This window comes from Lissotriton helveticus, chromosome 12 (assembly GCF_964261635.1).
Source record: "Lissotriton helveticus chromosome 12, aLisHel1.1, whole genome shotgun sequence".
Classification (NCBI taxonomy): domain Eukaryota; kingdom Metazoa; phylum Chordata; class Amphibia; order Caudata; family Salamandridae; genus Lissotriton; species Lissotriton helveticus.
In genome coordinates this window covers 279522371-279537310 of record NC_136073.1, presented here as the reverse complement: position 1 = coordinate 279537310, position 14940 = coordinate 279522371, and the positions used below count along the sequence as shown (strand labels likewise).

General features: G+C 47.7%; 1 protein-coding gene across 1 annotated transcript in view; it reads right to left on the bottom strand.

Annotated features, from left to right (window-relative positions):
• Positions 1–14940, bottom strand: part of ZNF507 (zinc finger protein 507) — a 137091-nt gene that overhangs the window by 45476 nt on the left and 76675 nt on the right. Inside the window, exon 3 of the mRNA XM_078668443.1 lies at positions 9693–9804. Coding sequence (XP_078524569.1) covers positions 9693–9804 — 112 coding nt within the window. The remainder of the gene's footprint in view (positions 1–9692; positions 9805–14940) is intronic.

The following is a 14940-nucleotide window of genomic DNA, read 5'->3' as shown; positions in this document are numbered from 1 at the left end:
GTAGGCCGACCCATGCGAGGTACTGTTTTTTTTCGGTAGGAGCACTGGTAAACTAATGGTGAGTGTTTCGCTGTTCGCCACAAATTCCTGAGCTTTCAGTCACAGAAATGCAAGGAAATTGAGTTTTTAAACTAATGCCAAAACTGCATGTCATTCTGGATAACAAAATGGTGGCATCCATGCAAGCCACACCGCCCAGTAGGCCTCCAGTTAAATGATATATATGCTTTTTTCACTATGCTAGGAGTCCCAAAGTGTACGTTTTTCACTATGCTAGGAGATCCAAGGGGTACCTGAATGACTTAATAATTAACAACTGCAGAATACTGTAATAAGTGATATGTTCTTGGATGATTTATATGTTTATTGCTCATATTGCCCTTTTTCCCACAGAAAAAAGGATCAAGGAGCTGTGGGCAGACATTGCTGCACTTACCCATTCTCATTGCCCTGCCCACCAACTCAATCCACTTTTTAGGTGTCGGCTAGACAGCGCATAAAGAGTAGTGCTATGAAAGATTAGTGCTATGACACGGTCAGCGCTGGCTGTGTCATGGAGCTTTTTTCCTTGACTTTCAGCCATGCTGAACATCAGCCATGCTCCAAGTCAACATGGCTAAAAGACATTAACATTAGCAAAGAAAACAGCTCTCTGACTGCTGATACCTATTGGATTTATCAGTGCTTGTTTTATTAGTGTAGGCCCGAAAGAATTAATCTACTGTATATATTAGGAGGTCATCCTAGTGACACCCTTTCATGACGTATACATAGAAACCATAAAACCATTCAAGGAGGTTAAAAACACTGGATGAAGGTTAGAGAAGATTAAATGAAAACTTTACTGAGGCATCATTAGGAATCAATGGAGGAGAAACAATGGAGGAAAGCGTTCCTCTCCACTCTCTCTATTCACATCACCAATAAATCCGCACATGGCATAATTCTTTCTGTCACACCATCCCGAGCTTTCCCTGGCAGAGCCACCATCACCATCTACAACAATGGGACCATTCTACTCCAAGGCAGTGATAGGAACCTTGACCGACTAGACAACCTTTTCCCTACTTTCTTAGAACACATCACCAAACGGCGGACCTCCACTCCGCACACATCAAGCTGCACAACACCGCCCAACACCAATCTTCAATATACCCCGCCTTGCCCATTACAACAGCGGAATTACTTACACCTCTCCCATCCCCTCAGTGTTATAGTTACTCACACACCCGACGTTACCCCCCCACACCCCTCATCCACAGACAAAGATCATTCCCCCTCATACATCCAACATACCCCTACCCACCCTTCCCCCCACCTCTCACCTCACACGAGTCTCGCTGAACGCACCAACGCCCGGAGTATAACTCCCCCCCCCCCCGCGGCAGATCTTCCTCCCACTCTACCCCACCCACCCACTCTCACCCCCCACTCCCCCACACTCACAACTGGCACCCTAGAACTTGCCTCCTCCCATACAATAACATCTCCCCTCCTCTCCCCCCCATACTCAGCCCCCACTTCCTTCTTACCACCCCTATTGTCTGCGACCTTTACTCATCCCACAGCTCACCGGCGCCGCCTCCCACCGACGACCCCACCATTACACCCTACCCTCCCCCCTCATCACCCACACCCCTCGCACACAAAATTTCGCACCCACCGATTGCCACCCCACCCACTTTTACCGCAGAGCCCTCCACTAACGCTAGCATACCCCACCTCGCCGCCCCAAATACGCCCCCCAACTCCCCTCTCAACCTCTCGCCCATGGCACACATCACAAACACTATCCCCAATACTCCTCTGGACATGATTTTATCCACCCTCCTACAACTCAAAGACGAGCTCCGCACCATCAAAGAGCTCCTTTGCACACCCTCCAGACAACACCGACCCACAACGACCACCACCGTAGCCAACAAACGACACACTCTACCCACAGTCCCTCGCACTCAACTCTCTCCGCACTGGCCCACTATCCCCGCCCGCAGCAACACCCACCGCCCCCGGCGTGCCCTTAACTCCCTGTCGGACCGCGACTTATGCACCCTCCTTTGCTCATTTGGCCCAGGACCGGTAAAACACATAACGCCCACACACCTCCCCATACCCACAATTCTCACAAATCCCCTTAGGCACCCAACTCTAAGCAACAGAGTTTCTGTCCCAAACAACCTCAGAAAAGTCCCCCTATCTCTAGAACACTCGTCCTCCATTCTCACCCCCAGACTCAAATGCATCCTTCTCAACTGCAGATCGGCCCAGAGACACTCCTCAGACATTGCAGATCTTGTCACATCAATGGATCTTGACCTAACCATTTTGACTGAAACGTGGCTAACAGAAGCCTCCACGCCTATTATGGACATACTAGTTCCCCCAATTACCACATCATCAGACTCGACAGGACCGACAAGACGGGCGGGGGAATCGCATGCATTTTTAAGAGCAATCTCTCCGTTACCAAAGTCACCTCCCCCTCCTTCACTTCCTGTGAACTCTTCTGCCTCGATATCTCCAGCGAGGGCAAACCAGTATGTGCTCTACATCTCATCTATCACCCGCCTGGGGACAACCTCACCTTCACCCAACAACTCATGGACACTATCACTTCCAACGCTGGTCGGCAGATCACTCAAATCTACCTGGGTGACTTTAATCTCCACTGGAACGATCAGAAAGACGCAGTGGTGAATAGTCTCAAAACTTTCCTTAAAGCGCTTGACCTCACCCAAATATGTAACAGCCCAACACATGATAAAGGGTCGATACTCGATCTCATCATCGCCAAAGAGGACTCTACCCAACTGGGGGCAATCAAACCTTGTGACTGGTCAGATCACCACATCATCACCTTCTTTATCAATGAAAAAGTCAAACCTTCCCCGGCTCAACCCACCAAATCCAAGATCTGGAAAAGGGACATGAAGAATCTTCACCGCAACTCCCTACCTCCCCACACCTACAGGCTCCTCCTTCCCCCTGCCGACGTCTCTGATGTTCAATCACTGACCGACCTCTACCTCGACTCTATGAACTCAAAATCAACGAAACCGCCCCACTGCAACTAAAGAGAGTCTCCACCAAGAGCTCGAACCCTTGGTATGACGGCAGACTTAATGAAGACAGGCGTGCTATGCGATCGGCAGAGCGCACTTGGAGGGCTGACCCCTCATCACTACATCGCAAATTGCTCAAGAACAAGAGAAATGCCTACTTTAGGAAAATCAAGCGTGTGAAATCTGACTTCTTTAGCCTCCAGCTTGACCAAGCGAAAAACCGACCAAGAAAATTGTTCGAACTAGTCAAAAGTCAAACAAAGCCGCAACGCCTACAATCTAATAATACAACAAGCGATATCCCAAACAGCGAAGACTTTTCTGCTTTCTTCAAGCTAAAGACCGACAACATAAGAATTGATCTCCTCAATGATGTAAGCCAAAACCTTGGCCGCATCAGAATGTCTAACACTCAGCCTAAGAATAGCGCATCATGGACGTCCTTCGACACCTACTCTGAAGAAGCAATACACAGACTGCTCGGCACCTTGAAGCCCTCCAATCACCTCTCAGACCCCCTACCTGCTAATGCTGTAAAAGACTTCACCCCCATGCTCCTTCCACTCTGGACCAAAATCATTAACAGTTCCCTTCAACAAGGTCTCATCCCTGACTCTCTCAAGGTGGGGCAAGTCACGCCCATACTCAAGAAACCTACAGCTGACCCGTCTGACCTAAACAATTACCGTCCCATCACAAACATCCCCACCTTGGCCAAACTGCTGGAAAAATGTGTACAACTCCAACTAACAAAACACATTAATAAGTTTGACCTCCTCAACCCTCATCAATCAGGCTTCCGAGCGAAACACAGCACGGAAACGGCCATGACTCACATAATTGATGACGCCCTCCAAATTCTTGATCGCAATGATTCATGCCTCCTCATCCTTCTCGACCTTTCATCAGCATTTGACACGGTCAAACGTGAGAACCTCCTGGAGCTACTAAACACTAGAATGGGCTTATCCGGGACTGTTCTCAAATGGTTCACTTCCTTCCTACATAACCGGTCTCAGAAGTTCAAGATCAATAATGAGTTGTCTTCGCCTGTGCCAGTCGACCTAGGAGCTCCACAAGGATCCTCACTTTCACCCACACTGTTCAACCTCATCATGGAGCCACTTGCCACCTTGATCCAAGCATCCAATGTATACTTCCATATGTATGCTGATGACACTCAACTTTACCTAAAGGTACAATCCCCGGATGATATCAAACTCCTGAACTACACTCTTATAAAGACCCAATCGTGGTTGGCCGACAATCACCTCAAACTAAATGCTCTGAAAATTGAGTTCCTACTGATATCACCCCCTGCGAAAACTACCACTACCCAAATCTGGCTCAATCTCCTAACAGCATTTAATGTCCGGCCCACCATCGTGGATTCTGCGAAATCCTTAGGGATCACACTTGACGCAAAGCTCAACATGCAACAGCACATTAGCAAAGCAACGAAAGGAGCTAATTTCCAAATCAACACATTGAGGAAACTTAAACCCTTCCTCCCAGCCAAAGACTTCCAAAATGCTGTACAAGCCCTCGTCATCCCCCGCATAGACTATGGAATTGTGACACTCAGTGGTCTCCCTCTAGCAACAACTGCACCCCTAAGAGCCTCCTTGAACGCTGCCGCGAGACTCATTACTGGTTCAAGAAAACACTCACATATATCCCCTGACCTGAAATCTTTGAAATGGCTTCCCTTTGAAGCCAGAATACAAATGAAAATTGCTGTTATGACGCACTCGGCCGTACACCACAAGGCACCCAACTACCTCACACAAAAGGTGATTATATCAGGAGGATCGAGATCCAATAGAAGTACAAAAAATCTACTCCTGAAACCCCGCAGATTCCGGAAGGAAAAAACGTACAAACGCTCCTTCTCAGGAATGGCACCGAGGATCTGGAACGCACTCCCTCCGGAAACCAGGCTTATCTCCTCCATGGCCCTCTTCAAGAAAGAGGTGAAAGCCATCCTTATGGCTAAGTACACCTGAACTCTATTGTTTGTACTCTACGTACCACAATGGTATCTTTGGCTACCTGATTGTCTAATGTCAAATAATATCATATTCTTCCTGATTGCGATCCTTTTTAGGTCTCGTGACCTATCAATGCGCATGCGCATTGAGAGAAGCGAGACTATAGGGCTTTAAACAAAGTTTACCTAACTGTGGCGATTTGGTGCTGTGCCCGTGGCTTTTAGGTCAATGCGCAAGCGTATTGACCTAAAATGCGCGTGCACATCACCAAATCGCCGTCTGTTCCCTCAGCCGCACTCCTCCCACACCTTTGAAGTGAAGCTTAGCTTCACTTCAAAGGCCCCGGCTGCTTCACACCCTCATGCCGCTCGCCCCGCTCCGCCCCCTCCCGTGCCCGCCGTGTGCATTTCTCCTCCCGCCCCCCTCCCCACAGCAATGCCCTCCGTCTTGTTTCCTTTCTTGTTTTTCTTTCAGGTGAGATATCTTTTCCATCATTTGCGATAATACAGTTCTCATATGCATTTTTTAATTATTAGCAGCATATACACAGGCGCCCCTTCGGCGCTTTTGCTCTCAACCCTACTATCCTGTCAGCCGCATCTCTATAAGTTACTCGAAGCATGGCCTGACATGTGCACAGCTTATTCCGGCACCACCATCCTGCCAGACGCTTCTGCTTTGTTCGCCCACCGCATGGCCCTATTTGTGCACATTTTACTTTCGTGCATACCCTTACCCGCAGCCTCTCCTTCCCCACTTCTGCCTTTTCGGGTCTCGCGCTCACCGCAGACCCCTTCACATGGCTCGCACCCACCTTTTTTTCAGGTTACCATGCCATTCCCCACCTATCCCCCAGTCATTTCCGGGTAGGACGCGTGCACCCAGTGGACTCTCGGCCTTGGCCCGCTTATTCTGCCAGCCGCTTCTGCTTTGGTCGCCCACCGCATGGCCCCATTTGTGCACATTCACTTTCGTGCACACCCTTACCCGCAGCCTCTCCTTCCCGACTTCTGCCTTTTCGGGTCTCACACTCACCGCAGACCCCTTCACATGGCTCACACCCACATTTTTTTCAGGTTACCATGCCAGGTTACCTCACTCACCCTCAACCCCTCACCCTCTCACCCTCAACCCCTCACCCTCACCCTCACTCACCCTCAACCCCTCACCCTCAACCCCTCACCCACCCTCACCCTCACTCACCCTCAAACCCTCACCCTCACTCACCCTCAACCCCTCACTCACCCTCACTCACCCTCACCCACCCTCACCCTCAACCCCTCACCCTCACTCACCCTCACCCTCACCCTCACCCACCCTCACCCTCACTCACCCTCACCCTCACTCACCCTCACCCTCATTCACCCTCACCCTCACTCACCCTCACTCACCCTCAACCCCTCACCCTCACCCTCACTCCCTCACCCTCACTCACCCTCAACCCCTCACTCACCCTCACTCTCACTCACCCTCAACCCCTCACCCTCAACCCCTCACCCTCACTCACCCTCAACCCCTCACCCTCACTCACCCTCAACCCCTCACCCTCCCTCAACCCCTCACCCTCAACGCCTCACCCTCACTCACCCTCACCCTCACTCACCCTCACCCTCACTCACCCTCACCCCCTCACCCACCCTCAACCCCTCACCCTCACTCACCCTCAACCCCTCACTCACCCCCACTCACCCTCAACCCCTCACCCTCACCCTCAACCCCTCACCCTCACCCACCCTCACTCACCCTCAACCCCTCACTCACCCTCAACCCCTCACCCTCCCTCAACCCCTCACCCTCACTCACCCTCAACCCCTCACCCTCACTCACCCTCAACCCCTCACTCACCCTCACTCTCTCACCCTCACCCACCCTCACCCTCACCCTCACTCACCCTCAACCCCTCACCCTCACTCACCCTCAACCCCTCACCCTCAACCCCTCACCCTCACCCACCCTCACCCTCAACCCCTCACCCACCCTCAACCCCTCACTCACCCTCAACCCCTCACCCTCAACCCCTCACTCACCCTCACTCTCACTCACCCTCACTCACCCTCAAACTCACTCACCCTCAAACTCACTCACCCTCACTCACCCTCAAACTCACTCACCCTCACTCACCCTCAAACTCACTCACCCTCACTCACCCTCAACCTCACTCACCCTCAACCCCTCACCCTCACTCACCCTCAACCCCTCAACCCCTCACTCACCCTCAACCCCTCACCCTCAACCCCTCACCCTCAACCCCTCATCCTCACTCACCCTCAACCCCTCACCCTCACTCACCCTCAACCCCTCACCCTCACTCACCCTCACCCTCACTCACCCTCACCCTCACTCACCCTCAACCCCTCACCCTCACTCACCCTCAACCCCTCACCCTCACTCACCCTCAACCCCTCACTCACCCTCAACTCTCACTCACCCTCAACTCTCACTCACCCTCACTCACCCTCAACCCCTCTCACTCACCCTCAACCCCTCACCCTCACTCACCCTCAACCCCTCACCCTCAACCCCTCCCCCTCCACCCCTCACCCTCACCCTCAACCCCTCACCCTCACTCACCCTCACCCTCACTCGCCCTCAACCCCTCACCCTCAACCCCTCTCACTCACCCTCACTCACCCTCACCCTCAACCCCTCACCCTCACTCACCCTCACCCTCCCTCACCCTCACCCTCAACCCCTCACTCACCCTCACCCACCCTCACTCGCCCTCAACCCCTCACCCTCACTCACCCTCAACCCCTCACTCACCCTCAACCCCTCACCCTCAACCCCTCACTCACTCTCACTCACCCTCACTCACCCTCAACCCCTCACCCACCCTCACTCACCCTCACCCTCACTCACCCTCAACCCCTCACCCTCACTCACCCTCACTCACCCTCAACCCCTCACCCTCACTCACCCCCTCACCCTCACCCTCAACCCCTCACCCTCACTCACCCTCACTCACCCTCAACCCCTCACTCACCCTCAACCCCTCACTCACCCTCACTCACCCTCACCCTCACTCACCCTCACCCCCTCACTCACCCTCAACCCCTCACTCACCCTCACTCACCCTCACCCACCCTCACTCACCCTCACCCTCACTCACCCTCAACCCCTCACTCACCCTCAACCCCTCACTCACCCTCAACCCCTCACCCTCAACCCCTCACCCTCAACCCCTCACCCTCACTCACCCTCAACCCCTCAACCCCTCACTCACCCTCACTCTCACTCACTCACCCTCAACCCCTCACTCACCCTCACCCTCACTCACCCTCAACCCCTCACCCTCACTCACCCTCAACCCCTCACCCTCACTCACCCTCACCCTCAACCCCTCACCCTCACTCACCCTCAACCCCTCACCCTCACTCACCCTCAACCCCTCACCCTCACTCACCCTCAACCCCTCAACCCCTCACCCTCAACCCCTCACCCTCAACCCCTCACCCTCAACCCCTCACCCTCACCCTCACTCACCCTCACCCTCACAACACATATTGTGTTACAATAGGTGTCACATTTGCGAAAGATAAAACTATTGGCATTGTAAATAACAAAGCTATTAATTTCGCTATTTTCAAAACAAGCACATAAATTAAAAATGTGTCCTTTACAATACCAATAGCTCAAACTTTCCTAATGCGAGACCTATTGCATTGCTGTGCTTCTCTCCCCTGCTGCACTCTCCTGCTCTCTAGAGATGTGGCCTAACGACCAGAGCTGCCATCTAAGTGACGTAAATACAAAACATGTTGCATTCCAAATGCTATAGGTGTCACATTCGCGAAAGTTATAACTATTGGCATTGTAAATGACAAAGCCATCAATTTAGCAATTTAAAAAACCAACAAATAAATAAAATATGTCATTTACAAGACCAATAACTCCAACTTTTCTAATGCGAGACCTATTGAATTTCCAATGCTTGTTTTTTTTCCTTCTTGTTTGTCATAACTCTGTTATGATCTGTAGACCCTATTATGCTACTCACTAACCACCTATTATTAGACTATTCTCGTTAGTTTGCTGAAACTCGATGTCCCTACCCCTTATTCTTTGTAACTTTTAGATATTGTCATAAGCCATCCCTTTAGCCTAAGCTCTCCTGATTTCTATTGTAGTTGGATCAAAGACTAAGTATCGTCTTATATTATCGTTTACCTGATTGTTTATTGATATTTTATCAGCCATCATAAGCCATCCCTTTAGCCTAAGCTCTCCTGATTTCTATTGTAGTTAGATCAAAGACTAAGTATCGTCTTATATTATCGTTTACATGATTGTTTATTGATATTTTATCAGCACATGACTGCATTCTGATCATGATATTGAACTTATACTGCACCCAATTTTATGTTGTGTCACCCTCCTGCTATCCTCACCCTTGTTTCTGTAAAGCGCTCTGATATCTGTAAAGATCTTGTGCGCGCTATATAAAACTCTGAATAAATAAATAAATAAATAAATAAATCAGAGTACAATACAGTAATGCTGACCTTCGATGTATTTATAGATCTCAAACCATATTTAACATTGATTAATGGGTTCTCAACAACCATCTTAATGAAAGAGAGCACTGCATTGGCAGCAGGGTTTACAATGTACCAACTAGGTTTCTCAAATGTACCTTTACCTTCAGAAGCACTTTTTCCCTCTGCATCATTAAAAGCAGGTGACGATTCACTAGCCGCTGAGTTGGCATCCTGAAGACTGTGCTGGTCTCGCTCATGGTTTCTCAGCTGGCTCTGAAAGACACAAACTAAAGACGATCAGGTAAAGTCACTCATAATTGTTGCTTTCTTTTAAACATACAAACCCTAATTTATCTGGAGATCAGTTATGTGCGTCTCCAGAATAGAATAGAGCTAACTTCTAAATCTTTTGGCATGAAAAGAGGGAAAAAAGAAACAACTACGATAAATGAAATGAATGAATGAAAAGTAATTTGTGTACTGCGAATGCTGCCTCTTAAGCAGCGTCCGGGGGCTATGACTGAGGGCAAATTCACATCTCACTAAACATAACGATCTTTAGCTGAGCCTTGAACAGGCTTTCGCTGGTGACAGTACGAAGGTAATGTGGTAGTGCATTCCAGAGGCAGTGGTCCAGAAGGGAAAAAGATCTACCCCCAGATCTTGCTTTCCAATTTTTAGGAACTTGCACTAAGAGATGGTTGGGTGAGCGGAGTGCCCCAGAAGATAGATTTTTTTTCAACTTGTCTTGAATGCAATTTGGGCCCTTCTGATAGAATATTCTACGTGAGATCATGAGAGTTTTAAATTTGATTATGGTTTTAACCGGTAGTCAAAGCAATTGTTTAAGACCTTGCCTAATAGAATGTCTTTTCGGGATGCTCCAGATGAGCCAAGCTGCAGCATTCCGTACAAGCTGAGGCTGTGTCAGCAGAGTGTGAGGCCAGGGCTCCAAAACAGAGTACATTAGCATAATCCAATCTGGAGGTTACTAGCGCATGTACAATACTGTATCGGGTGTCAAGAGAATGTAGCCTAACGGACTAAGGCGGTCGATCTCAAATCTGGGGAACCAGGTTCGAGTCTAGGCAATGATGCTCAACATCCTGTGGTTCTGGGCAAATCACGTAATCTCCCCGTACCGAACAAAATGTAATGTGTCCTTGTGTAATGTAACTGGTGCTCATGTAAAGTGCTCTAATACCCGATACCTTCGGGTCAAGTTCACGCTATATAAAATCTTGTAGAAAAAGAAAAAAAAGGTAGATATTTCAGAGACTTCCTTAGTAATTTTAAAAGCCCAAACAGGTAGCAGAGGAGCAGAAGTGGCATGAATATGGGGTTTGAAGGATAGAGCTAAGAGATTACAGTAAGAAAATCACGGTTTGAATTTGCTAATGAAATTGCAAACTAACCATATAAATGCAGTCAGACGCCCTGCCCTAACAATACGGCCCTGCAATGGCTCATGCTCTATGTGGATAGTCAGTAGAACTAGCTTCTCACTGACTACCCAAGCCTTATCACTCATAAAACAAGCAATCCAATTTCTGACAAATCTATCAATACCTGGATACATGCCAGACCACCAAAAATTACACCCATTTCTTCTGGTCACGAGGTCATACGACCATGACCTCTTTGCAATATCTCTATTTGATCTTCATCTAAGAGATGCTGGCACCTCCAACTGCCATGCTCTAAGAACAATCCTATCCTTAAAGGACTATTCAGACAAAACCAATTTATAGTTTTATAGTACACTTCCCTCTCCAGTTCCTGAGGCCAGCTAATTACTCAATATTTGGTCAGCTCCACCATCAATTCATCATCCACATCAATGCCATCCAACCACTCTTCATTGGTTAATGTTCCATTATTAACCAGTTCTATACCAGCTACTACCCAATCCTCATCTATTTAATCTTACTCGCTTTTTATTTGCAAGCCAGTTAGACAATTTGAATTTTCATTTTCGAAGAAAGAAATAATACAACCAAATTTATACTCCAGTAACCAGTTGAACCCCATTAATATATGTAGTGTAGGTTCTACCCAAACCTTTCCTACCACAAATGTTTATGAAATGTTTTGGTCGGTCACACACAGTATCTATGTATGGAACTGATGTACTCTCAGCAACAAACCAGAACTTTATTTCCTACTAGTGAATGGCTGCTCTCTGCAGCTCCTGAGGTCCTCGTTGCTAAATCGATCAGCCTTTCCACAGCATTTTTCTTCTGCATCATCACAGCCCTAATCCATATGTATTGGCATCAATTAAAATAATCATCTTGTCTGTGGTATCAGATAGTTTCAAAACTACAGCCTCAATACCTGGATTCTGTCAACCAGATAAAACATGTCCAAGATTCCCAACTATCGCCGCCACAAACTTGCACTCCTTAATCCTCACTATCAATTCGGATTACCTCAAGCTGCTCAGTTCTGGTCACACCAGTCTGTCATGTTAACTCATGTTTGACCCGTGTATTAAGATATCATTCTGAAAACACTACTCTAGTTGTGGAAAACATTCTGAAAAAACAACTGAGACATAAGCAAATCAGAAAGGTATTCTTAAAAATTGTTGGACTTTATATGTTCTAAGGCGCTTTGCAACTGAGAAGCAGAATTGTTTGGCCGTAAGTGTTCGACAAGTTATGTGTTGTAAGTAACTTCACCACCCCAATGTAGTAAAAGTCTCAGAAACAAGGGGGAGAGGGTGCCTTATCCACCTAACATTACTCAGCCCACGTAAATCAACACATTCTTATATCAACAACACTTAACAAATCTGAGGCCTTAGAGGTCCTATGACTTTCTCCTCACAATGACATTTCAACTCTTTTATAAAAATCAGGGTCACATTTCTGCCTTATTACACTTCTGGATCCACTATTTCCCTCAACATAATGCGAAGGTGTGAATTTATTTAGGCAACCAAGCTCTTCCTGAAATACTTTTGGAAACCTTCCCGCTCCCCCCCCCCCTCCCCGACATCTCATTCGCCCACTGTTATCACCTGATCTGGGTGATTAGAATGAAGCACAATTCCAAAATATTGTGCTCTTGCCACTGTAGAAAGAGTTTACCTCTCTCCACCACATACACTGTACTCGTGATTACCCTTCACCCTATACTCAAACACAGTATCAAAGTACCCTCCCACGTGTAACTTTACGCCAAAATAACGTTGAAGACTGGTATCTATGTGCTTTATCTCCATATTCTTGAACTTATTTAAAGTTTCCATGTATATAGTGAGAATGAGTCAGCCAGATATTTACCTACATACCTTGTAACATGACAAAACAACTAGATGATTTGCAAGAATGTACCACACTGTGGACCAGCTTTCTAAATTTTCGTGCCACTCCCCCCATAAACCATTGCCACTGCATCAGCATCTTCACTACCGTTTCTATGAACTTTAAGCATACGGTTCATGGTTTTCTTGTAACTATAACTTCTTATCAACAGAGCCCAAATTACAATTTGCTACCACAATACAGAAACACAAAATTATGTATCTCCTATTTCTTTAGGTTAACATATGAAAGTCACCCAGCATGCAATTCATAAAACCTTAACTTAACGGTTCAGTTATACAACAACAAAGGAAACTCTGAAGTTGCTGCCACATATTGCCTAACTTTTGTAGTCCTTCGTCTATGTTCTAGAAGAGGGATTCCTTACATTCCAGAGGGATTCCTTTCTCGCTGTTGGTAAGTTGCACCTAACCAGTTCTTGTTAATGTTGTTAACGTCAGTGATCCACAAAACAATACCCAGATGTTTGTCAGCCATGCCTGCTCATACTTGGTGCGCTCTAGGAGGTTACATTTTTGACCTTGTGAATGAATGAATGATTTTAAAATGTATATAGCGCTCGAATGCCCGAGGGCGTATACGCGCTGCAGCGGAGGAAAAATGCCAGAAATGAAAATAGATTAGGTCGAGAAAAGCCAGGTTTTTAACGCCTTTCTAAAGGAAAGAAGAGTTGTGCTGTTCTTTATGGGTATCGGAAGTGTGTTCCACAATTTGACCGTGTGGAGGAAAAAACTACTTCCTCCCCAGCGCACCCTTCTGAACTTGGGTACCTGAACGAAGTGTCCTGTTTGGATGATACCATAATAGATGCTGTTTAAGGTATTCAGGTCCTGTCCCCTCAAGGGCCTTGAAAGCCAGACATAAGGCTTTAAATTCAGCTCTCTTTCTCACCGGTAGTCAGTGAAGCTGTTTGAGGCCATGGGACACAGACTGGAACTTAGGGACATTCAGCAACATCCTTGCAGAGGAGGTGTTGTTTCTGAAGACCCAAATAAAGGGAATTTCCATAGTCCAGTCTCGCCAATGCCAAAGTTGTTACCAGTGTTTTAACTGCAGCTGGTGGAATATAAGGTTTCACCTACTGAATTAGTTTTAAAGTTAAATGTACCTGCGAGGCGACCTTATTGGTTTGAAATTGAAACGTGAGGCTGTCATCAAAAATGACTCCTACATTTTTGGCCTTTTTTACTGGGTTGGGAGGCATTCCCATCATCTGAGGCAACCATTTCTCAGACCAAATGGAGGAGTCAGAGCCCAGGAGAAGCACCTCGAATTTACTTCCATTCAGCCGTAGGCAGTTCGTACTCATCCAGTGATCCACGCAGATCATACACCGATTGAAGCGAGCCGCTGTTTCATCTGGATTGCCAGAGATGGAAACTACGATCTGGGTATCATCGGCATAGGACACTAGCGAGAAGCCAAACTGCCTGATGACATCCGCTAAGGGGGTAACATACAGATTAAACAACGTAGGGCTCAAAGATGAGCTCTGCGGGACCCCACAAGGAAGTGAGAATTGCTTTGAACACAAATCATCAATCTTAACAAACTGTCGCCTAATATGAAGATAGGATTTGATCAAGCTTAAAGCGAAGCTTGAGACTCCCAGATTCTGAAACCTTAGAATAAGAATGTCATGGTCAAGGTGTCAAAGGCCGCCGAGAGATCCAGGAGGATCAAGGCGGCCTTTGCACCGGAATCCAGCGAAGAGCGAAGCTCCTCAGCTGCCATGACAAGGGCTGTCTCCGCGCCGTGCCCTTGCCGGAAACCACACTGTGAAGAGTCCAGCAAATTTTCTGAGGCGACGAAGGACATAAGTTGGAGGTTCATGATTTTTTCTAGAACTTTAGCTGGAAATGGGATCCTAGCTATAGGTCAATAATTACTATGATCACTAGGATCCAAACCAGGTGAGTTACCATATGAGAGGAGCAGAATACATTTGCTATCAGACCCTGTTCGGGGGGGGTCTGGCAGGCAGGGGAAGGAAGGGGCTACTGGATTCCAACTGTGGGGGTTGAGGTTGCCACAGATATCCTGGAGTCCAAACTACTATGGCTCATCATACTGGGCC